Genomic DNA, 24,431 nt, shown 5'->3' on the forward strand with positions numbered 1-24,431 from the left:
AAGTAATATTCTATATTTTTTTTTTTTTTTAAATAAAAATTACTTATATTAGCAAAAAATTTAAATTTCATGTTACTACGTTTTTTTGTTTTTTTCAAATTTTTTTAATACTTCCCCAAAATATACGATTCCAAAATAAAAAAAAAGAAATATACACATATATTTATACATATATATTTATACTCATATATAAGCAAACCATAAATGCATTGTTAAGCGGAATTATAGTCAACATTTATTTTTCAATGTAAATTAATAATTTAAAAGTAATAACGAAAACAAAAAGAAAATTTTTGTGTCCATATATCAATATAATAAATATGTTGGTTTAAGAAATTTTAAAAAAATTCAAGATTTGTTCTGTTGTTGTTACTGCTTTAATATGTTACTTTATTTAGTTTTATCTTATAATCGTTCGCATATATCCATAAACATGTATTATTAAAATTTAATATATATATATATATATATATAATTGTAATGGATGAAAAAAAAGAAAAAAGAAATTTCGTTTTGTATAGACAAAAATAATATATGAAAAATATATACAACAAAATTTTCACCAAAAAAAAAATAAAAAAAACATGCAAAAAAGTGTGCGTGTTCGAACTTTTTTTAAGTATTCTAGCTCATTTATCATTTGAGAAAACAAGTTTTGTTCTATAAATTTTTAAACATTTTTGTTATCACTCATTAAAAGAGAAAAGAAAAGACATATTTACTTTTATATAAATACATGCATATATACATTTGTATAAATTTATGTGCATAAATATGTGTATAAATGTATGTGTATAACTACATGTATATATTTGCGCTTATATATTCACACATATACATTTGCATTTTACGCATATATATATGACCACATATACATGTATATGGAAACAAGAACAAAACAGTTATATTAAATGTATTTGAGGAGAAAATTTTCGAGAATATATTTTCTACAAAATTTCCATTTATTTAAAATTTTTTTAAAATATGAAAAAAAAAAAATGAATAAGCAAAATTTTAACAGAAAATAACCACTGAAATGTTTCATTAAATGTTAATTTTGAAAATGAAATTAAATCTTTTAATATTGAATTACTTAATTTTTGGTAACAAAATAAGTGAAAGCAATTGCGCAAAATGTTTCGCGTCTATGGCTCAGCGTTTTTAATGAGTTACACAAATATATATGTATATTTTTTTTTTTTTTTTTTTTTTTTTTCCTTTTCTTTAGGTAATTTAAAAGGTGTTCAGAACAGGATTATACCTCATAGTGAAGGTGTACAACGATTTCGTAATTTTAGCTTGGATAGATTGCATATACCGTTGCTCTTATATACTTACACTCATATTCATTGTTTAAGGAATATATATTTGCATATATGTATAAATAAATAAATATATATATATATATATACTTATGTTCAACATGTTTAACTTTTTACAGACGAAATTGGTGTTTCTGAGCAAGCAATAAAAAAATTAAAGGAAATGAAAAAATTAGAATTAGAAATTTTAAAGGACTTTATAAAAAAAGACACTGATCATGTGGAGATGTATAAAAAATTCCACTGCATAGCAAGTGATTTTGTTTCTTACGACAAAAAGGAGGCAATTGGTAAACACAAATAAAAGCGTACGTGTATATACACATAAACACCCATGCGTATATACACGCACGTATACATATATGTACACGATGATAGATTTTTTTCCGAAAACATAAAGCAGCTGCAATTAAATAACATTTCGTTTTGCATTACGCTTTTGTAATTAGTATCATTAGAATTTATTTAAATTTATTTTTGTTATTAATAAGTTCTGTTTAATTTTCTTATATTTTTTTTTTTCCCTTCATGTCAGAACCCCCAAATAATGTAACAAATAAAAACAATAAACAGAATGAACCTATTTCGAATGATAAACCTAAAAAATCTGAAAGTTTTATAGATAAAATAACCTCATTCGTAGGAATTTTTAACTATAATAATATGAACAAAATATATTCAGACCAAATTAAGAGCATGCAACAAGATAAAAAACAAAATACGGCAAACGACGATTTGTATAATAATAATAGTAATGGTAATTATAATGAGAATAATAATGAAGGAATGGAAATAGCAAAAAATCAAAACACCAATTCTTATATGCAATTGAATTCTTTTATTTCATCAAAAGAAAATATGTTTCTAGGCGGAAAAGATAATTCTAGTGAACATTACGAAGTTGGAAATTTGGGATCGTTTTACATGATTTTTGGTGCTCGTAACACAGATTATCCTTGGGCTTGTACATGTGATCCTCTTCAACTAATAGAATATAAAGAAAAAAAAAGAAAATATGTTTTATGTAGCAACCAAGTAGATATGTCTATACAAAATGCAGATTTATTCTGTAATCCGAAAAACGCTTCTTATTTTCTTTATTTGTCTTATATTTTTACTTTTCTTATTATAATTGTTCATTTTTAAAAGAAAGAATTAAAGAAAAGAAAATGTAAACAAAAAGGTAAGTAGACTGACAGGAATACTGACAGATAATCAAACAAAAAGTATATAAATAAACGAATGAATGAAGTTTTCCCCCACCTTTATATACTTTGCATGCCATTCGTTCAAATTATTACATACAAATTGCATAAGTAAAATGTGTATAAACTTACATATAGCACACGCGTTCCTTAAGTACAGTGTCTCATGTTTAAGTTTCTAAATGTTATTATTCAACAAGGAAAGAAACACATTTCAAATGACCCTTCGATGAATTTGTGATAAAATATTACACTGAAGTGTACTTACTTTTTATTTTTATAATTTTTATTATTTTTATTATTTTTATTTTTTTTATCTTTATTTTTTCTTATAACTTATATTTAATTATTTTCTACCATTATCAAAAATTATAAAAAATGACTAATAAAAAGTCGAGTATTCATGCCATATAAAAGTGTTGCCTTTTCATACCTTAGCTAGTGGTTAAGTTATGTAATTCTTCATTAGATGATTGAAACTATAAGAGGTGAGAAAAATAATTGTTTAACAAAAGATTTTATATAGTGACTATTTTCTTATTAATAAAAAAATATAATAACAAATGATGTCGTTTTCAAAATAGAAGCAATAAAATTTTTAAATTTATTAGGCAACTAATTAAAATTTTGATGTACCTTTGGTCAGGATCAAAACTATCAAAGCAGCAAAGCAATGAACTAGCAATACAACGCGTTTTTTTATTATTTTCCCTTTTTTAATAATGAATCGCCATTTAAAATTTTTTTTTATTTTTCTTTGTTTATCTACCAATCTATCAATTTTTACGTGCGAATAGCTGACAAAAATTCTGCCAAAAATGGGACTATATTCAAAATATTTATTTCTCAAAGATATGAAACAGGATATACACATTTTAAAAGAAAAAAAAACTACATGAAAAGAATTACTGTTTTTTTTTTTTTTTTTTTTTTTTTTATTTTAACGAATATAAATAACAATGATTTAACTAATTGTGAGTGTGGAATAAATGATGATAATTATATATATATTCATATATATAATATTTATAAACGCATGAACACATACATGAACGGATATACAAATAGGCACACACATGAGGAAGGGGAAATTAGGCGGTACGGAATTATTTACCAGCGTCCTTGGCACCGGTGTTACTTCTACCTAACTTTCAATATCCCCGCAGCAATCAACTTTTGTAATCCATTAAAAATTTTAGGATCTTTTATATATTCCGAAATAGAATTAGGGTTTTCATTTAATCTTTGTAAAATTATTTGAAATTGTGGATCTGATATAATTTGTTGAATTTCTGGGTCGGACATGGATTTTTTGAATTGTTCTTCATCTACTTTTTCTGATTTGGACATTTCATCAATTTTGTATGCACACCTTTGATATCCTTCCAAACATTCTTTATTATTAGGATCTAATTCTAATCCTTTATTATAAGCTTGTAAAGCTTTATAATAATCCTTCATGAAAAAATGTAGGTTTCCTTTTCTACTATATGCCTTAACAAAATTTGGGTCTAATTCTATAGCTTTCATCACATCTTCTAAGGCTGATGGATATTCTATTAATTTAGTTAATGCTGCTGCTCTGTTAGAATATAATTTGGCATCATTGGGATTTCTTCTAATGGCTTCATCGTATTCTTTTTTAGCATTTGGAAAATCATTATTTTTAAAATATTCATTACCTTTGTTTTTATGTTCTTCTGCTTTAATTGGATCTATATATGCCTCTCTTTCTTCTTTTTCTTTTTTTCTCTCCAATTCCTTCAAAGCATTTCTAGTTGCTCTATTATTATCTTCTACTAATGATTTTCGATACGCTTCAATTGCTTTATCGTAATTTTTCATATAGGCATAGCTAATAGCTAATCGATTATATACTTTCGCTACCTGGGAAAAATCAGCCTTAAAATTATATCTATTTTCAATTGCATAAATACATGTTTCAATTGATTTTTCATAATTTTTCATTTCCATATATACAGCTGCTATATTATAATGGTACATAATTTCATTAGGGTTAGCTTTAATAGCTTCATTATATTCATTCAAAGCCTCTTCAAATTTTTTTTGTTTATAAAATTCATTTCCCTTCAATTTGTGTTCTTCACCAAGTATTTCTTCTGGGGTTCTGTTTTTTAATTTCTCTTCTTCTTCTTTTCTTTTTCTTTCTTTTTCTTCCTCTTCTTTTTTCCTTTGTTTTTCTCTTTCTGCTTCATACGCAGAATCGTCATTAAATCTTATACCGAAAAATTTCTCTACCCCTTCGCATATTTTTTTATTACATGAGGAAAGTATTAAACGAATATTCATTGGATTACTATTAATAGTTTTTATTGTATTTAAAAGTTCATTAGGATAATTTGCATTTTCTTCTTTATATGATTTTAAATTTTCATCATTTTCTATGATAGTATTTATATGGTTAATGTATTCCATATTTTCCATTAATTTATCTCTTCTTACTTTTTCTAAACCATCTTTTAGTGAGTTATTATTAGGGTCTAATTTTAATCCTTCTAAATAAGTTTTTTCTGAATTGTCAAGCTGCCTTAAACCATGTTCTGCACAACCCTTTCTAATATATCCCTTCGGCCAATCCTTTTTCAATCGTATACATTTATTTGCATTTTCTAAAGCTTCATAAAATCTTCCTAAACTTGAGAAGGCACCTGACAAGTTTGAATATAGCACATGATCTTCCGGATCATTCTTAATAGCACTGGTGAAATGATTTATCGACTCTTCAAATTTCCCTTCTTGAAAGCATTTATTGCCTAATTCTTTTAATCGTTGCGCTTCTTCTTTATTCACCATTTTAGCGAGTGTGTTGTGTATATATGTATATATATATATATATATATAATATATGCAGATTAATAAATAAATATATGCATATATATCATATACATGCGGATATGTATATTCTTTTACTCTATTTATTTATATGTTTTTGTTTTTAAGTTTTTTTCTCTTTATAAATGGGAAGGAATATTTCTCTGAAACTTTAAGTTTATTTGATTCTATATATGATAGTGTTTCCCTTGTTTTAGTATAACCTATTTTATTTTATGTTTCTTTGGAAAAAAACAATATTTCTATTGTATATACAATTTTCATTTAAAATTTTTTTCCTATGATTGAAACTTTCTTTAAACTTAAAATATAATTTTTTTAAAAAAAGTAACACATTATTTTGCTTCTAAAAATATGGGTACTTTTGCTTATTATTTTTTTTTTTTTTAATATACTATTTGTAAAAATATAAATAAACTTTTTTATATAAGAATATTGATATGATTTAGCAATAATATTATGTTGGTATATATATTTTTTTTATATCCTTTAATTAAAAATTATTATGAAGTACACTATTATTCTTTGATGTATTACTTTATTTTTTTTATGCATGTTAATTTTATATCTTCATAGTGTGGTGTTTATGTATATACATATATAATAAAAATATATTATTATATATTTTTATGTATGTATGTATATATATGTGACACAATAAATTCCTTGTTCAAAAAAACACAGCTTTCTCAAATATTTATTTTTTTTTTTAATTTAACAAATCATTAATTGCCGTTTTTTTTTAAAACTGGTTATCGTTCCTAAATATGTAGAAACATGCGCTAATTTACAATAATATTTTTCTCCTTTTTTATTACAATATATTTTAAGCCCATAAGGACATTTATTTTCGTATAATGGATGTATGTAACATCACGCCTTAATTAACTGCAGTAAAGGTAAGTAGAATAAGGTTCCTACGAATTTGTGAAATTTATGGGGACCAATGTTCGCTAATTATTATTTAGTTATTTTGTTTAAATTACTGCACGCATATATACATAAATATTATACACATATATGTATATATACATATATATATGTAGATAATATATAAGGAGCGTTATACAATATTTTTTTATATTTTCTACATCTTTGTATCTCAGTTATTGAGGCTAATTTTTATTAAAATTATTTTTTAAATATTCATTAAATATCTTGAGATATACATTATAATATATTTCAGTCTGTATTTAATTTTGTTAATACTTTTTTTTTTTTGTGTATACTTTTATATATTATAACCATTTCCCCCCTTTTTTTTTTTTTTTTTTTTTTTTTCTCTTGAAGTCTATATATTCAACAACTTTTATTTTAAACAAATTGAATATTTTTAAAGTAAAAATATAATATGTTTATACAAGCATATATTTATTAATATGTATAATCATTTCTATGTTATTGAATAATTGTTCTTTTTTTAGATTCTTTTTTTTTTTTTTTTTAATTTGTTCATGATAATCGTCCTCGAAAAATAAAGAGAAAAAGGGAAAACCCCTTTCTATCGCTTAAAAAATTATTATGGCGCTTTTTACTTTTACTTTATATGTTTACACTTTTAAAAAATATATATACATATTAATTTTTTTTTTTTTTTTTTTGAATAATATAGGTATATATTATGTATTTCTAATGTTAGTTTTTTTAAAAGAGTTTTTAATACCAATTGAATATGCTACAAGAGAAATTTAATAAATATCTTCTTTGATATTCGCATTCCTTTCAATCGTCTACTTACATTTACATTTTGGTAATGTGTTGGGTTATTTACGAAAAAGGAATATTTACTACAGAATAGGAAATAAGGATTACCGTTCTTGTTAATTATTACTTATAAAATTATAGTTGTATACCAGAATATCAATAACAACGTCAGTTGTGCATATTTATGTGCCTTTAAATATGCTTTGTTTTATACGTTATATACACATAAGCATGAACTATGAACAAGTAGGTATATGGATTTAAATTTCCTTTCTTTTCTTTTTTATTAACAATTAATCGAAAAAGACATTTATGTTCTTGAACTTAGCCATGACACACTACTGAACTTTCGTAAACCTATTGTGTTTTTTTTTTAAAAAAAGGTTCATGTACCAATTTTTTTTTATCATCTTTCATAATCTTTGGAACAACAAATTTAAGTTTAAAAATATAGAAAATAAATAACTGTTACTATTCAAAAAAAATGAAAATAAAATTTTAGTATATATTAGATACAGCCTAAATATCATATTGATTGTAAAAAAAAAGGTTCATCATGTATATATATTTATTTGTGATTTATCATTTTATGCATATATATATATTTTTTTTTTTGATAAATAAATACACAATACCTTTTTTTACACATATCAACATAACCAATAAGATATACCTTCCTATTTTTACAATGAAAAATTAATTCCTTGCAATTTTTCATGCCTTAAAATGAAATAGGGATACGTGTGATATTATAATTGCACATATGGTTTTCTTTAAAATATGCTCAACTAGAAATGGTACAAAAATATTTTAAATGATATGGAAAAAATTGTAAATTTCAAAATGTTACATATTTTTCTTTTCATAAATTTCAAAACATTCTTTTTTCTATATGGGAAAATTTTAATAATTTTCAGTATTTGGATATACTTTTTCATTCTGAATTTTTCACTCGCATCGCATTCACTCGAAATATGTAAAGCGTGCAAGCATAAAAAATAAAACAAAATAAAAATATATAGTGACGTGAAAAAATTAAAGGAAAAAAAAGGCATTTAAAACAAAAAGGCAAAAAATTAAAGGAAGCAAAACTTTTAAAAGGCATATAAATTTTTAACGAAAAAAAAAAAAAAAACACAAGAAACAAAAATATATTGTATTAAGTAACGTGAGAAGATTAAGGTAAAATTTAGAAAAAAAAAAAAATATATTATTACTACTATGAAATAAAAAATGTATGCGTTAAAAAATAATGGAAGTATTTTACATTATACACATGTGATACAGAAAATACCTTTTAAAAATTATTTGCGAAAAAACTTCTGCCTTTTTTAATTTTTCTCTTATATAAAAATTTTTAAATGATAAAAATAAATATGCATATATGATTATCAAAAGATAAAATTTTATGACATACTTGTAAAAATATAACAATTACGAGAATAGTGTACACTGTGCACAAAACAAAAATATAAGAGATTATAAATGAAGAACGTTTTTACATAATAATTTATGGTATATATGTATTATATATACGAATGTACACATATATATATATATATATATATATATATATATATATACATATATGTACATTTGCATAATTCATTTACATAATATACTTTTAATTGCCATAAGTACCACTAACTAAAATCGTGTATTTTGCATGGTTTTGTTTTTTTTTCAAGTTTACAAAAAAATATGAAAACTTTGAATTCACATGAAAAAAAAAAATTTTACATTTTTTTTTTATAAAGCTATATATATATATGTGTAATAACGGAAATACACTTTTTCGTAAATGCAAGAAACATTTTTTGAAGTTTTGTATGCATTTCACCCAAATATAAAAAGTAATCAAAAATAATAGAAATTTTCTAAAGGGAAGCCATTTTATTTTGAATAATACAATGGCAGACAAGTTAACTGAGGAGCAAATTTCTGAATTCAAAGAAGCCTTTAGTTTATTTGATAAAGATGGCGATGGAAGTAAACTAAAAAAAAAAAAATAATATAATGACAAAATGGCAAAATAGGAATAGTGACTTTTTACCTAAACAATTGTCCTTTCTTTTCTTAAGAAATGCATGTTGTCCTGGCTAAAAATTTTTATCATATGCATCATGTGCTAAAATTTACAAAGACATTTGTAGTTATGTTGCATAGGAATACAAATATATATATATAAGTACATTATACATGTAAATATGAAGAATCTATAAATCAATTAAAATTACATATTAAACGTGGGAAAAATAAATTATAAGTCGTTGATATATATTATTTTATAATTGAAAAAAAAAAAAAATCAATATATGTGTATTATATGAAAACGTATTTCAAGTAGCCGAATATAAACATAGGGGATTAAATAAGGTTATTAGCCGTTCCTTTATTTTGTTAATTATTATTTTATTTATGTTATTATTTTTTTTTTTTTTTATGTAGCTATAACAACAAAAGAATTGGGGACTGTTATGAGATCGCTGGGACAAAATCCAACTGAAGCAGAATTGCAAGATATGATAAATGAAATTGATACAGACGGAAATGGAACAATTGATTTTCCGGAATTTTTAACTTTAATGGCAAGAAAATTGAAAGATACTGATACGGAAGAAGAATTAATTGAAGCATTTAGAGTTTTTGATAGAGATGGTGATGGATATATAAGTGCAGATGAGTTAAGACATGTAATGACAAATTTAGGAGAAAAGTTAACAAATGAAGAAGTAGATGAAATGATAAGAGAGGCAGATATTGACGGAGATGGACAAATTAACTATGAAGAATTTGTTAAAATGATGATAGCTAAATAATTTATTAATATGTTACTATCTTGAATATGAAAAAAAAAAAAAAAGATAAAATATATTATGTATGTAAGTATATATATACATATATATTAAAACATATATGTGTACAACTTCGTTCCCTTTTTTTATTCATTAAACACCTTTCTTGCATGTTAATACTATTATAACCAACTTATTTTGTTTTATCTGAAATAATTCTAAATATTTATAATTTCCATGGATCCAATATGAATAATAAAAATTTATGTATATATCTATATATACATATATATATATGTATTAAAGAGAACTGTGCAACCTTATTTGTGATTGTCTTCTCATATAACTAAACATTATGTGTATAAAAATGTTTTTTTTTTTTTTTTTCCTATTATATCGTAAACAACGTTTTGAATGATATGATATTCATAAATTAGATTCAGTTATAATACTTTTTTCTTTCTCATTTTTTGGAGTTTTTAAAAAAGACATATATAAAAATAAAATAACAAAAGGAATAAAATTAAAAAAAAATATATATATATAATTTTTATGTAAATGTAACAAAATTAAAATAATTAGCGTTCTCTGCTAAAGGTAGAGATGTTTTTAAAGAACAAAACAAATACGAAAATATAACATACATATATATATATATGTATACATTACAAATAATATATAATAATAACAATCACGTCACATAATATCTCAGCGGTTTAAAACATTTTTTTTTTTTTTTTTTGGAAAGATTTCAATGTGGCATAGTTAATGATACATATTCTAACTTATTAATATGCATTCCTCATATCCAAGAGATTACATAAATATATATAACTGTATTAATGGAAAAGCACTTCATGCACTTAAACTATTTTATTGTTGCTTTTTCCAAAAATTAAGAAAGTCGTTCAATCTATGTGTTATAACCTATGAAGTTATTTTGTTTTACTGTATTTGATTTTATTTTGCTTCATTTTTTCATTATTATTCATAAACATGTGTTACGCCTCACCACAATATAGCTATTGTTTACACCTATGTAACTGGTGACGCTCTATAAACCAACTAATATAACATAAAAAATTATTATTTTTTATTTGAGTTTGAATTTCTTGAAAGAATAAGCTATACATATATAGGTTATGATATGTTAATAAAACGTTTGCTGTTAGTTCTTGGCATTTTAATAAGTGATGTATGTATGACCGCTTTTCTTTTCTTGGTGAATTAGATGTTATAGTAGAATAATCAAAGGTATATTTTGAATCATTTAAGTCTATAATAAAATTTTCGTTATTTTTGAAATCGATAAGATTAATATCGTGTAATTTACTGTTGTAATTTAATTCATCCATCTGAATAATCATATTTATAGCTTTTCCATTTTTTGCCAAGTAATAAGGAAAATTAGATTCAATAATATCAATTCCATGATATACACTATGTAGAATTTCAACTGGAGTACCAGTACTTAATTGTATAAATTTTAATTTGTCTTTTGGCAAAACTTTTAAAATATTTAATAAATAACTAGATCTTATTTCGTTAGATTCATCATAACCTAATCCACTTAATAAATAACCATCTATTATTGAATCGTATTTATTTAATGGCTCGGTTATTAAATTATTTATATTAACTGTTGAAGGAATGGATAAAATACATAAAGACATATTATTATATAAATTTTTATCTTTCATTGTTTTTATTTTTTCTAAAAATTCATTCATTAAAGTAATTAACCTTATTTTTTTTTTTTTTCCTATTTCTTCGTTTATTTTAATTTCTTCTGATGGTATACAAAAAATATCTGGTTCAAATATTTCTATGCATTTTAAAAAGTCATCAAATGAAAATATAGCGGTTGAACTATTTTGTTTTAAAGTAATAAATTTATTTATATTTATGAAAAAGTCCTTTATTAAAACATTTCTTATATTCATATATCTATAGCTATTCTCAAAATCACAAAAGTTATTTAAGTAACTTTTGGTCAACTGTTTAATGTTCTGCTTTGAATAAAATTCTTTTGCTTTTTCAAAAACATCCAAATGGTTATATACTTCAATTAAAGGGCAATTTAGTATAAATTTATTCTCTATTTTTCTTAACAATTCTATATTTATAAATTCAGGTAGTAAATCATTTGTTAATATTGTACTAGTAGGTGTTTCAATGTCCATTACTCTATTTATGCGATACTTGGTTTCTTGTTCGTTCATTTTTTTTTTAAATTATAAACAAATATAATTTATGAAAAATAGGGGTACGCATAATATATTCATTTAATAATATTTAAATGAAAAATGAAAATATCATTATCAATGTCATTAAATTTGTTGCATCTTCGAGTACCCTAAAAAGGAAAAGGGTTCTCTCCGGAAAACAAAATTAGTAAGCAAAAGAGTCAATGGTCAAATAGAACTAGAAATGTGAGAAAGATTAAAAAAAAAAAAGAACAAAATAAAACAAATAAATAAATAAAAATTATAAAATAAAAATTATAAAATATAAAATATAAAATAAAAAAATAAAAAAAATAAGATATAAAATTAAATAAAAATAAAAACATGATAAATTAGCTAATTTTCAATAATCTAATCACCTGTGCAACTATCAAATGAGTTGACAAAACGTATTTGCACAATTGCAAGAATAAAATTGTTAAAAAAAAAGAAATACTGTAATGCACATTCTGCAGTATTATAAGAATACATGCATATATACATATCATAAACAAATTGAAGTATGGGAAAATTTTTGAACATACTAAAATATGTAAAAAGGAAGAAGAAAATTAAAATTCACATGAGAATATTTGTAAATTTACTACTACCATTTTATAATTTTATTTTATTCTATTTTAAATTATTTCATTTGTGAATTTGCAATATATAAGTCGTAAAGAAATGCATGATTAAAAATTGTGCTTAATTTTTGTATATGTAGAAATAAATGAAAAGGATCATGAGTTTTTTCTTTTTTTATAGCGTCGCTCATTAAAAAAATGAATGATATAACAATACATAACTTAAATTATAACTACTACAATCGAATAAAAAACACAAGCACGAAAGCACTTGATAATGTAAACTTGTCATTTGGAAGAGGAATGAGAATCGTTGTTTGCGGAAAAAACGGAGCTGGAAAAAGTACCTTACTGAGTATTTTAGCCGGAAAAAAAGTTATAATTTATTACATAAAAATGAGAAATATTATTTGATCGTCCATATTTTTTATTATCACTAAAATGTTGTAAAACCGCTGTGAAGTATTTGTTGCATATCGATGTGCATCAATATATGTATGTACGTCTATGTGTATGTATATATATATGTACGTGTATGAATATGTATATATATATATGTGTGTGTATATGTACGTGTATGAATATGTATATATATATGTGTGTGTATATGTATGTATATGTATATATATATATACGAACATGCGCATGTATATGAATATGTATGTGTATGCATATATATATGTACGAGCGTGCGCATGTATATGAATATGTATGTATATGTATATATATTAATATATGCCCATGTGAACATTACAAAAGCTGAGTTGTTTCCCCCCATTCAGCTGATAAAAGAAGAGCAAGTTTTAGTTTTCAACAGACCGGTTTTTCACGACACTGCGTTAACAAACAGAATAGGATTCGTGGGAGAATGGTGGAGTGATGGTATATAACAAATAACCGTAATTTATTTTTGAAAAAAGAAAAAAGATTAGAACATCCTAGGAATTATTACCGTGTTTGGACATCTACATATACAGCAACAACCGCACCTATGACTACTTGCTTAAGTGAGCCCATATTTTCATCCCTCTAACTTTTCATCTTTATTTGCACATCTTTTTATATACACCCGGAACCCTTTTTCAGAGTATGCTATGAACATCACAATAAAAGATTTCTTTTCGCAATATAGTAGCTCTAAAAGATATAAAATTTTACTGAAATTATTCGACATTGATGAAAATAAATTAATATCTAGTATCTCCAAAGGAGAGAAGAAAAAAGTTCAAATTTTGGTCAATCTGATTAAGAGAAAAGACATTTACATCTTTGATGAAGCAACTGAATCATTAGATTTGATATCCCGGAAACTATTACTAGAGTAATGGATAATTTATGCTTACATATGTACATGTATGTATGCATTTGTATATATGTGCAAACTAGTGTACATATATCAGCAGGTAGAAAAAACGTGTATAGATAATCATATGCATTTATGGACACTAATACATGTATCTATAATTTTTATATATTTAGGTTTTTGAAGAAGGAATGTATCAAACACAATTGCATTATAATTTATTCTACACATATCTTTGATTATATGGAAAAATGGTGTAGCCATGTTTTATACTTGTCCAACGGATCAGTTACTTTTTTTTCAGATATACACACTATTAAGAAGTAATAAATGAGGGGAGAGAAAAAAAAACAGAAAAGGAGAAAAGGAGAAAACAAAATATGCTATTTATTCACAAGTTTATATTTATTTCTCATTGTTATTATTTTTACTGTTTTATTGTATCCTTTTGTAGTGTTAAAAATTATACCTCATTGGCCGAATATATTTTTGATAATATGATGAAGGAAATAAAAGAAAGGGATAATATTGATAACGTGGACGGTATTCCCCTTTAAACTGCTGTTAAACGATATTTAAAATTTTTTTAATTTTTTTATTTATTTATTTTATATATTTATTTATTTTATATATTTATTTTATTTATTTATTTATTAATTTTTTTTTTTAATTTTTTTTTTTTTAAATATATAATTTGCGCAATTTAATTATTGATCTTTTTTACAGATCTTCTGCAAATCGATTCTGAATAAGTGTCATAATTTTTTTTATATGAAGAAAAAATTATTTTTAAAACTGTAGGATCGAAAGAGGAGGGAGAATACAATTCTGAAATGATTAATATAGCATATCAAGGATAAAAATAAAGGTTGAAATGTTTGAATACCAATGCGTAGGAGGAACAAAATACATAAATATAAGTGTAGTAACAGGGAATATATAACTCCCCTAATTTTGCTTAAACATATCTTTAGGTGACTTGTAAAATTGAAGTATTTAATAAATATTTTACGGCACTATTTGTAGTTGGACTACTCATAAATCGCCGCAGGTGCTTATATATGTGTATGTACGTATATCAAATGCTAGAGATGTAGCTCTACAAGTATCATCATTTCTGCATCATTTTTAATCAAGTTCTAGCTTCTCATATTTGTGTATACGTAAAGTAACGTTATTTTTTTTATCTCTCTTTACAACCTGGAAAAAAAATAACCTCGTTTACTTTGGTTTTCATAGAAAAAAAGTAAACCGAATTTTGAATTTGTTCAATTAAGTATTAAATGACAGCTTTAAATAGATTAATAGTAGGAGGAATGCTCGTTAGGACTTAATACGAAGAGCTACTATATATAAGCGTAGAATCAATGTATAGCCGCGTATATACATATATATATATATATATATGTATATATTTATATGGGATGAGTATATATGAATATACTAAGAAAATGCATAACACTCCATTATGATCACAACAAAAAAAAAAAAAAAAAAAAAAAAAAAATATAAAAGCTGTAAAAAAAAAAAAAAAAAAAGCTCGAAAAAATAAAATAACTAAACTAAAAAAAGTTGTTCATAATCTCCTTGAACAAACTTATATCCATGTCTGAAAATGATACCGTCGTGTCTGTTTTGAAAAAGAAAAATAGTTCTTCTATATTTATTTCAAATATAACGAAAAAAAAAAAGCACAAAAAAACATTTGAGAAATTATACGACAATATATGTGTATTATAAAAAGAATTATACTCACAATTTTGATCACTATTTAAAATAAAAAAATATTTTTTGTTTTCATCAATTGAGTTAGTATGAAGTTTTAGATGAGTATTGATAAAAAAGAATAAAAAGAAATAAGAGAGATTCTTTAAATCGTTTTTATTATAAATTTTTATTTTGCTATATTTACAAAATTTCTTAAAAATCGGTTTGTACTTTTTCGATGAGAGGAAATTAAGATATTTATAAAATACCTTTTTCGTATTTTTGCTTTTTTTGTAAAATAACTTCTTTTTGAAATATAACACCTGCACGTTGGTTACATCACTATTCCTTCTGCTATCTGAAGGAATAGACTCTTCACAAAAAATAGACGAAAAAGAGTAAATCATACGTTTATTTAAATTGTTCAAGCGTAGAAATCCTTTCACCCCTTCATTCATTTTAAAAATAAAATAAAAATTATATATCTTAACAATATTATGTGTGATCAAAAAATGTAGTATTTTTTTTACCTTTTCTATCGAAAAAGGGATTCTTGAACAATCATGCGCTTTACACATATTTGACGAATATTGACCAAAATATACCTTGTTATTAAACGTATAAAAAACAAAATTACATTTATCAGTGAAAAGACTTCTTTTCCTTTGCAGTCGTGTTAATATGAGAAAGGTAAGGAACTTTTTTTTTGAGTATAAATAATAATCACCGTTTCTTTTCCCCTTTTCCTCATAATATAGCAATCTGTCGATCTTTTTATAATATTTAACAGTTTTACTATCAAAGAAATATGTATCATATCCTATGTGTATCATATTATGAAAGAGGTTTCCCCTATCATCTTTATTACTATCGGAATACATTCTATAATCATGTGCTATGTTTCTTTGTATTATTCTTAACAGCTCCCTTTCTTTCTTTAATTTTTTTACATATGTGTTATAGATCACTTTTATATGTATATATATATCATTAAGACTTTTTCTCTTTTTTAAATCAAATTGGAAAAAATAATTAAAAAAATGGTAAATTTCTTCAAAATTATTCTTTATTTTTTTATAAATAATTTCATCTAGTAGATCTTTTTTTTCGTATATTTTTATGTACAAAAAATTATGTACATTCATCAAACTTTCGTTAGTAAACATCTCAAATAATACACAACCCAATAACCAAATATCACTTTTCTGTATATACATTTTTCTTTTTTCAAATTTGTGTTTTTTCTGCAGTTTTTTTTTTATAATTGCTACTATTTTTTCTAAGCATTTACAGGGTTTAAAGGATAAAGATTCATAACTTCCGAACGAGTTAGTTCGTTTTCTTATTCTGTTACAATTATTTTTTCTCGTAAAAGGTGCCAATAGCTTGTCTCTTCTTTTAATAATATTTTTAAATTTTGCGCATTCATTGCCTCTATTATTTGTTTCCTTCCCTACATGTGCGCCTTTTGTTACGACATGACACACCTTTTTTCTCCAATTATTATTCATCATTAGCTCGGGGGATGATAAAATTTCATTACCTCTATTTATTCTAAAAAAAAGAAAATCATTATTATTAAAAAAAAATTTACTCTCTCCAAAATCGTTTATAACAATTGATGGTATATATATAAGTCCATGCCCTATACTGACTTTTCTACTTTCCACACATATCGCTGGGACCTGAGGAACGTTTAAATACCTTATCATGATGTTGTCATCTTTCCTTTGTAAACCTGATACGTTCACAGTAGTGGAAATAACAGCAGAAGTAGCCGTGTAACTATATGTAGCAACTGCATTTGGACTTGTATTGCACTCTTTGGGAAAAGAAACTTCCCCTTTTTCGCTAAACATTACTTTCTTGTGTGATGTGTTGCAACAAATTAGTAGAGGAATGAGCTCACTATAATTCATCAAAATATTACTTGTGTTAATATCAAAATGGACTATCCCTCTTTTATGTATGCTCATAATCTGTTCAACAATTTGATTGAAAATTTTTAAAACAAGAAGTGCGTATTGCAAATCAATTATTCTCATATGGGTAATTTTTTTCATTACATGGTAGTAAAAAGTTATACTCTTATTTTTATATAATTGTTTTTTCTTTTCACAAAAAGCATGATTTTTTTTTTTTTTTTTTTTTTTTATGGTTAATTTTTGAAGTATTTTCCTTCTTCTTAAATGTAAATTGGATGTTTTATTTTCCTTTTTGCTAGGAGGTGAAGGAAATTCTTCGTTTTTAATTATTTCTCTTTGCTCTAAATAATTAGAATGTAAGTTGTTAATATACTGTTTTAAATTGCAATCATAATATTTCATCAGAATATAATACGTAAAATAATTCCTGTTGTCATCATTTTTTACCACGCCATATTCGTACACTTGACATATTCTGCTATTTACATATTGAAATTTGAGGAGACATTTTATTTCATTAAAAATGTTTTTAAAAATATAATTTTCATTAACATCCTTTTTTATACTTATTAATTTCATAATAAACGGTTGGTCACTAAAAACGGAATAAGAGCACATATATATCTTGCCATTACCGTCTTCATTAATTTTCTTTAGAAACTTAAGATGTGTTAAGTTTTTTATTATGGATATGTTGTACAATATTTGAAGCTGCTCGTTATTTTGTGTAAGTCTGACTGCTCTGTGCACCATTTCGTTAACCCTTTTACGGTTACCATTACCGCTTTTTTTTCCATTGCAGTTACTCTTCCAGCTACCCTTGCAACTACTCTTTCCGCTATTCAGGTATGACTGCAGAATGTTCATAATAGGCAGATGTTCCGAATTAACTAACCTATGGAAAGAGAATAATTTATTTAATATTTTCAAAAAGTTTTTTAGATGTAGTATTTTTATTTTGTTATTTTTTGTAAATATTTTTCTCTCAATATACTTATTAACTTTTTTGTAATCATCATAAAAATTCTCATTAAAGTAAAAATTGTTTAGGTCCTTTTTGTTATATGATATTATTAATGAGAAAATCAAAAGGATTGTCCATTTCATAATGGACGGACTTTCATTATATTTATTAACAAATTTACTCTCATGCTTATTTTTAACATGTGACACTATCATTGAATCAGGATAATTGTTTTTTCCTCCCAAGCTATTACTACAATACGCACTATTTTTATTACACTTGGATATGCGTATATATCCTTCGCTCATTGTATACTTCTTATGACTCCTTAAATTTTTATTTTTCCAGTAATAACATTTTGACGAAGATGATTTGCTTCTTTCTTCTCTAAGGGAGTGTGATCTACAACTACCTATCGATTGATGGTCTAAACGATTTGAAGAAGACGAATGAAAAGATGGTTCAACAAAACGACTCGTGGAAAAAACCTTTGTGTTATTTTCTACTGAGAATTTTGATGAATTGAAAATACGATTTAATGATATCTGGGGAATGAAAACATTTTTTGTATTACTTTTTCTACATTCTTCCTTGCTACTACTATTTAATGAGTAATGGAAATTGTCTAAGAATTGTTTTTTCCTTTTTCCTTTATTTTTTCCCTTCTTTGCTCCTTTTCCATAAGGAAGTTGTTTACCATTCAAGGGAAATATATTACTTAGGTTTCCAATACTAGTGTGATGAAACTTCCTTCCTCCTAATGTAGAATTATCTGTATAATTCAGCAAGTGCTCCAAAATTTTTATTTTATAAAAGTAAAACTGCAAAGCAAAATTTTTTTGCTCAGATATTAGGAAAAATATTTTCAAAAATATCTTCATAAATTTTGTAGCTCTTTTTGATTTTTTCAAATATGACAACATGACGTAAAGTAGGAAGATCCTGTTCGTTATTTGTACATAAAACTCATGTCTGTGCTGCGGTAAATTTTTTTTTCCAAAAATTTTACCCCAACTACTGCTACTGCTACAATCATTACCACTGTCTCTTTTCAAGGTTTCCCCGTTCGACGTATAGAAGTAATTTACGAAGGTATGCTTCTTCTTCTTGGTAACATTAGTTTCCCTTATCATATGTACAATTTCGATATATATTTTATAGTATTTATAAAATAAAATCCTTTTTTCCCCCTTACTGTTATAAATAATAGTATAAATAATATTTTCTGCTGTTTTTATAAAATTGGTATGGTCTCCTTCCATACTGTATTTATCATTATTTAACATTAAAAATTTCTCAAAACAGTATAGGAATTTTTTTTTAAAAAACATATATATAATTTGATACTCAATTTGCGTAAATAAGTTTTCCATTTTTTGTTCATACATTCTATATTTTGTATGTTTATTATTTTTAAAAGTTAACTCAATTTTTTCATTTTGTGAATATCTTATATTAATACCCCTTAATAGGGTTAATAAAAAATCAATTAAAATACGCCCTATATAGTTTATCCATCTACTGTTGTGGAAAAATAAACTTAGACGAATCCAATCCTTATTCAAGGTTTTTACAACTGTATCAATAAGAGATATGAATGTACAACTCCTGTATAACCTACTTCTAATTTTTCTCCTACTCGTCATGCCTTTTAATAAAAAGAAAATATTTCCTCTGCTGTTGATAAGAATATTATTTTCTGTTTTTTTCCTTTTCCTAATTCTTAGAATTCCATATGTGTTACTCACTATAATTTTAAATAATATGTATCTTTTCTTAGCATCTTCCTTATATTTTGTTAATCCACTTAACAGTAACTGTACGTACGTTATAAATACTTGAATAAATAAATATATAAATGAAAAACACATTTGGTGGAATAATTTATCATCTATTCCTGATACGTGTACACATGTTGATGCCTTTCTATCATTATTATTCCTCTGAATGAAGGTAAAATTATCATCTCTTTTTTGCACAAAAACGTTTTCCCTGTATAACAAACCACTGCTAATGTCCCGACAAGAATAAAGCTTATGATGACTGAAGAAGCCTAAAACGTTCACAAAGAACTGTTTATAGGTAGTTATAAAATTTTTTAAAATTAGTAAGTATTTTATAATTTTCTCGAAATTTTCAATTTCTATCATTAATACAGTAATATACTTAATATTTGAGCAAAAAGTTATAATAAGATTTTTCTTCCTTATAAGACGAAGTATTACATCGATTAAGCAGTGGTACCTCTTTTCATATTTTGTCATCTTCCTATTTACAGTTCTTAGTACCCTTTTCTTACTTAACATAAAGTTACATGGTTTGGAAAGACCCTTTTTCTTACTTGTTATTACCGTATTAAAAATAAATTTGTTTCTAAGTAATGATAAATATTTTTCATCTATATTAAATATGAAATAGATATACGTATGATGTCTAAAAATAAAATTAATAAAAATATTTTTTAACTTTTTATCATAACTATCGTAAATAGCGTAACTACTATGTTTAGTACGAAGTTCATTTTTTCTAAAAATATGGAAAATTTTCCTCTTTACATAATTGCACTTTTTTAGAACAGAATAATTTATTTTATATAAACTTAATATACTTTTTTCAAAATTAGAAGGGGAAAATAACACCTTATAATTTGTTCTATTTAAAAAATATCGACTTTTCTTGCCCACTTTGTATATTAAATTGTTAGTTCGTTTGTGAGGGTATAATTTAGAGTACTTTTTAGAAGGAACACAAGACAGAATTTTTCGTAATTTCTTTTTTTTTCTACTCAAAATAGTTCTTAGTGAAATGCTACAAAATTTATTTAACGAGTATCCGCTTATATCATGATTATCCTCATAACATTTATCATTGTCACTATTTAATGGAGTACATCTTATCTCTTTTTTTGTACCCCCTCCTATTGTTCCTTCCCCCGCTTCTTTTTCCGCACTGTAATTTTTCATCACACGAGAACTAGTATGTACAATATTGTCCCAATTTTTCAAAAAAATATACGAATAAATTATTTGAATTTATTTTTCAAAAACTCTTTTCCTTTTTGAATATAGAATCTTCAAATATATTCAAAATACAACGATAATTTCTTTCTCTCTTGCATACATTCTTAGTGATAATTTCATTTTTGTATTCATTTATTAAGAAAAGGATGGGCTCATGAAATATTTTACATTTTACATGAAGCTCTTTTCTATAATTATTGCTATTTAGAAGAATATTTTTATTTATTATATAATAACCACTGATATTACTCAGTGGTGACATTGCAGTATTGTCTTTACTGAATAATTTGGCAAAGGAATTTAAAATTTTTGAAATTTCTTTCTCTCTTTTATGCTTTAAAATTTTTTTTTTTAAATAATTCGAGGGGTTATATTTTAAAAGACTTAAAATAAGTGAAAAGTTGTAAACGAAACATTTATTTCAATTAATGGAGAATACATTTTTATTATATAGACTAAAAAGGTATGTAATACTTATGCCATCTTTTGAAAGTTGTCTAAAATTTTTTTTTTTTTTTTGTTTATATATACATTAAAACGTTTTAAAATATTGAAAAATTATTTTTTTTCTTTGGAACATAGTAGTTATTCCTATTTTTATATGCCTCACAATTATTGTTATTATGGTTACAAAGGTTATGATCATTGTTCCTTCTGATAAATGTGTAAAAACTGCATTGTGAGCACAATTTACGCTTAAAAATAAAACACAACTGTCTATAAATAATACGATAAATGTTTATTAAAAAATTTTTTATTAATATATATTTAACAAGCCCTTTTTGAAGGTATATAGTAACGATTAAACAGACTTTTTATATATACATATGTCCTCTTCTTATAATTTCGTGTGCACAAATTTTTACTTACAAACAGATGAAGGTTATGCATATATTTAACGATATGCATATTTAAAAAGGGCGTAATAACTTTTCCAATATTATTTTTATTCTTATGAATAATCCTATATATAATACTAATTATAAGTACGTGCTTGTTAGCACTTTTAAGCTTTTTCGCCTTTTTTTGAATATTTTGTTTTAAAAAGAAATTTACCCTTTTGCCTAAGCAGTATAAATCATTACGTCTTATTCTTTTGTTAATATGTATGTATATAAATTTATGATTTATTAAATTATGTACTTTTTCAAACTTGTAGTTGTCCTTACCATTAATACAGAGGTCATATATAGCCTTAATAATATTTCTATTCATATTTCAATCATATGCAGCAAAAAATCTTATCATATTTTCCTTAAAATAAAAATATACCTTTTGATTGACAATCTACCATTCAACAGAGTTTCGTATATACAAAAAATTTCATTGTTTTTATACTTTACAAATTACTCATAATATAGTTCTCATCATTTTTCTCGTGTATCTTTCATGTATGCATATTTAACATATTCTCATATGGAAATGTGCAAATTCTGTTTCTTCTTTTGTATCTCATTTTGTCCCTCAAAGTTTTCTTTTTACGCGATAGGCTGGTACTACTGACGTAACGGTATAAATGACCATAAACAAATAAATATACAAATATTTATATATATATATATATATATACATACATTTATATATGTATGTATACATATATGTATACGTATATGCACATAAAAACACTTGTATATTTTTTTTCCCTTCTTTTTTCTTCTATCAATTGATGCTTCTTTCCAGTCAAAAAATATAGTTCATAAATAGCGTGGTATAATTGCAGCTTAAAGAAAGAGTTGACTTCGATTATTAGTAACGTTAATTGCAGGTGCAAATATTAAAATAATTTAGAAAGTTTTGGAAAAGCATTGAAAATGATCAGAAAAAAGATAAAAATTGCATTTTCGTTTATGTGCATGTGCAATTTGTGATTGCAAGTTTTGATAAATTTCTTTTACTTTTATCGAAAAAAAAAAAAAGAAAAAAGAAAAAAGAGGTAAGAACTTGAATTTATTTTATATACATTGTTCTTACTGTTTTTACAAAATCAAAAAAATTGCAACAAAAAATTCAATCCATTTAGTGTAATCAAATCATTGACAAAGAGTTAATGTGCGGCATCCTACCAGAATGTATGGATGTATTTACTTGTAAATCTGAACAAATATATAATTACGCATATTATAACATGTTTAAGTATTGGTAAAAATTTCTACATATTTTAAGATATTTTTAAAATAAGTTAGACTATGCATTTCACACCTCCACTTGTCGAGACAGCGATTTCAAGTTGTTTCTTAATAAATAATGATTTTTTTTTAACATCACTGAATATTAAATATGAAGCAGTTTCTTTTAGGTTACGCTATTATGCTATACTTTGCTTTAATTTACTTTACCTTTTTCTTTTTCTTTTTCTTTTTTTTTTTTTTTGTATCATTACTATAACAAAATTGGTGGCAAGTAAAAAAGTATTAAGAGAATGCTATTGTTAAACTATGGCCATAGTGCACACATTTCATATCAAACTCACTTTTTACAAATTATAACACAAGTATTTTACTGGAAAATTTACCATTACATAGTTTTTATTATGTATATCGTTATATTATAACCTTTTTTTTTTTTTTTTTGGCATTTTTTTAATTTTCCTTTTATTTAATTATATCTTTTTTTAAGTATTTTATTTTATTTTATTTTTTTTTTATTTTTTTGATATGTTCCATTTATTTTTTTATTTTGTCTTGAGTAAGTCGTTATATGAAAATATATTTTATACATTTTCCCTTAGTGCAGTTTAATAACTTTAAAAATGTTAGTGAACACAATTTTTTCTTGTACATTGCTTTAATTGCAAAGTTAATGCGCATAACAGTTAAGCATTTTT

General features: G+C 24.2%; 7 protein-coding genes across 7 annotated transcripts; 3 read left to right on the forward strand and 4 right to left on the reverse strand.

Annotated features, from left to right (window-relative positions):
• Positions 1-1,048: 1,048 nt before the first annotated feature.
• MKS88_004896 (uncharacterized protein) lies at positions 1,049-2,468 on the forward strand (the record flags this gene model as incomplete). The annotated part of the gene is made up of 4 exons (XM_067218110.1): positions 1,049-1,136; positions 1,229-1,288; positions 1,442-1,612; positions 1,858-2,468. The coding sequence occupies 4 exons, from the start codon at positions 1,049-1,051 to the stop codon at positions 2,466-2,468; spliced, it is 930 nt and encodes a 309-aa protein (XP_067071276.1).
• A 1,199-nt stretch (positions 2,469-3,667) lies between these two features.
• MKS88_004897 (Hsp70/Hsp90 organizing protein) lies at positions 3,668-5,341 on the reverse strand (the record flags this gene model as incomplete). Its single annotated transcript, XM_067218111.1, has 1 exon — positions 3,668-5,341. One exon carries the CDS (start codon positions 5,339-5,341, stop codon positions 3,668-3,670), a length of 1,674 nt encoding a protein of 557 aa, XP_067071277.1.
• Positions 5,342-8,994: 3,653 nt separating this feature from the next.
• On the forward strand, positions 8,995-9,903 carry MKS88_004898 (calmodulin; the record flags this gene model as incomplete). The annotated part of the gene is made up of 2 exons (XM_067218112.1): positions 8,995-9,073; positions 9,533-9,903. The coding sequence occupies 2 exons, from the start codon at positions 8,995-8,997 to the stop codon at positions 9,901-9,903; spliced, it is 450 nt and encodes a 149-aa protein (XP_067071278.1).
• A 998-nt stretch (positions 9,904-10,901) lies between these two features.
• On the reverse strand, positions 10,902-12,101 carry MKS88_004899 (queuine tRNA-ribosyltransferase; the record flags this gene model as incomplete). The annotated part of the gene is made up of 1 exon (XM_067218113.1): positions 10,902-12,101. One exon carries the CDS (start codon positions 12,099-12,101, stop codon positions 10,902-10,904), a length of 1,200 nt encoding a protein of 399 aa, XP_067071279.1.
• A 785-nt stretch (positions 12,102-12,886) lies between these two features.
• Positions 12,887-14,851, forward strand: MKS88_004900 (CCR4-associated factor 16; the record flags this gene model as incomplete). The annotated part of the gene is made up of 6 exons (XM_067218114.1): positions 12,887-13,063; positions 13,471-13,570; positions 13,775-14,009; positions 14,168-14,314; positions 14,446-14,534; positions 14,793-14,851. The coding sequence occupies 6 exons, from the start codon at positions 12,887-12,889 to the stop codon at positions 14,849-14,851; spliced, it is 807 nt and encodes a 268-aa protein (XP_067071280.1).
• A 702-nt stretch (positions 14,852-15,553) lies between these two features.
• On the reverse strand, positions 15,554-21,550 carry MKS88_004901 (protein kinase; the record flags this gene model as incomplete). The annotated part of the gene is made up of 1 exon (XM_067218115.1): positions 15,554-21,550. One exon carries the CDS (start codon positions 21,548-21,550, stop codon positions 15,554-15,556), a length of 5,997 nt encoding a protein of 1,998 aa, XP_067071281.1.
• A 76-nt stretch (positions 21,551-21,626) lies between these two features.
• MKS88_004902 (uncharacterized protein) lies at positions 21,627-22,822 on the reverse strand (the record flags this gene model as incomplete). Its single annotated transcript, XM_067218116.1, has 2 exons — positions 21,627-21,990; positions 22,761-22,822. The coding sequence occupies 2 exons, from the start codon at positions 22,820-22,822 to the stop codon at positions 21,627-21,629; spliced, it is 426 nt and encodes a 141-aa protein (XP_067071282.1).
• Positions 22,823-24,431: the final 1,609 nt, after the last annotated feature.

This window comes from Plasmodium brasilianum, chromosome 13 (genome assembly GCF_023973825.1).
Source record: "Plasmodium brasilianum strain Bolivian I chromosome 13, whole genome shotgun sequence".
Lineage (NCBI taxonomy): Eukaryota > Apicomplexa > Aconoidasida > Haemosporida > Plasmodiidae > Plasmodium > Plasmodium brasilianum.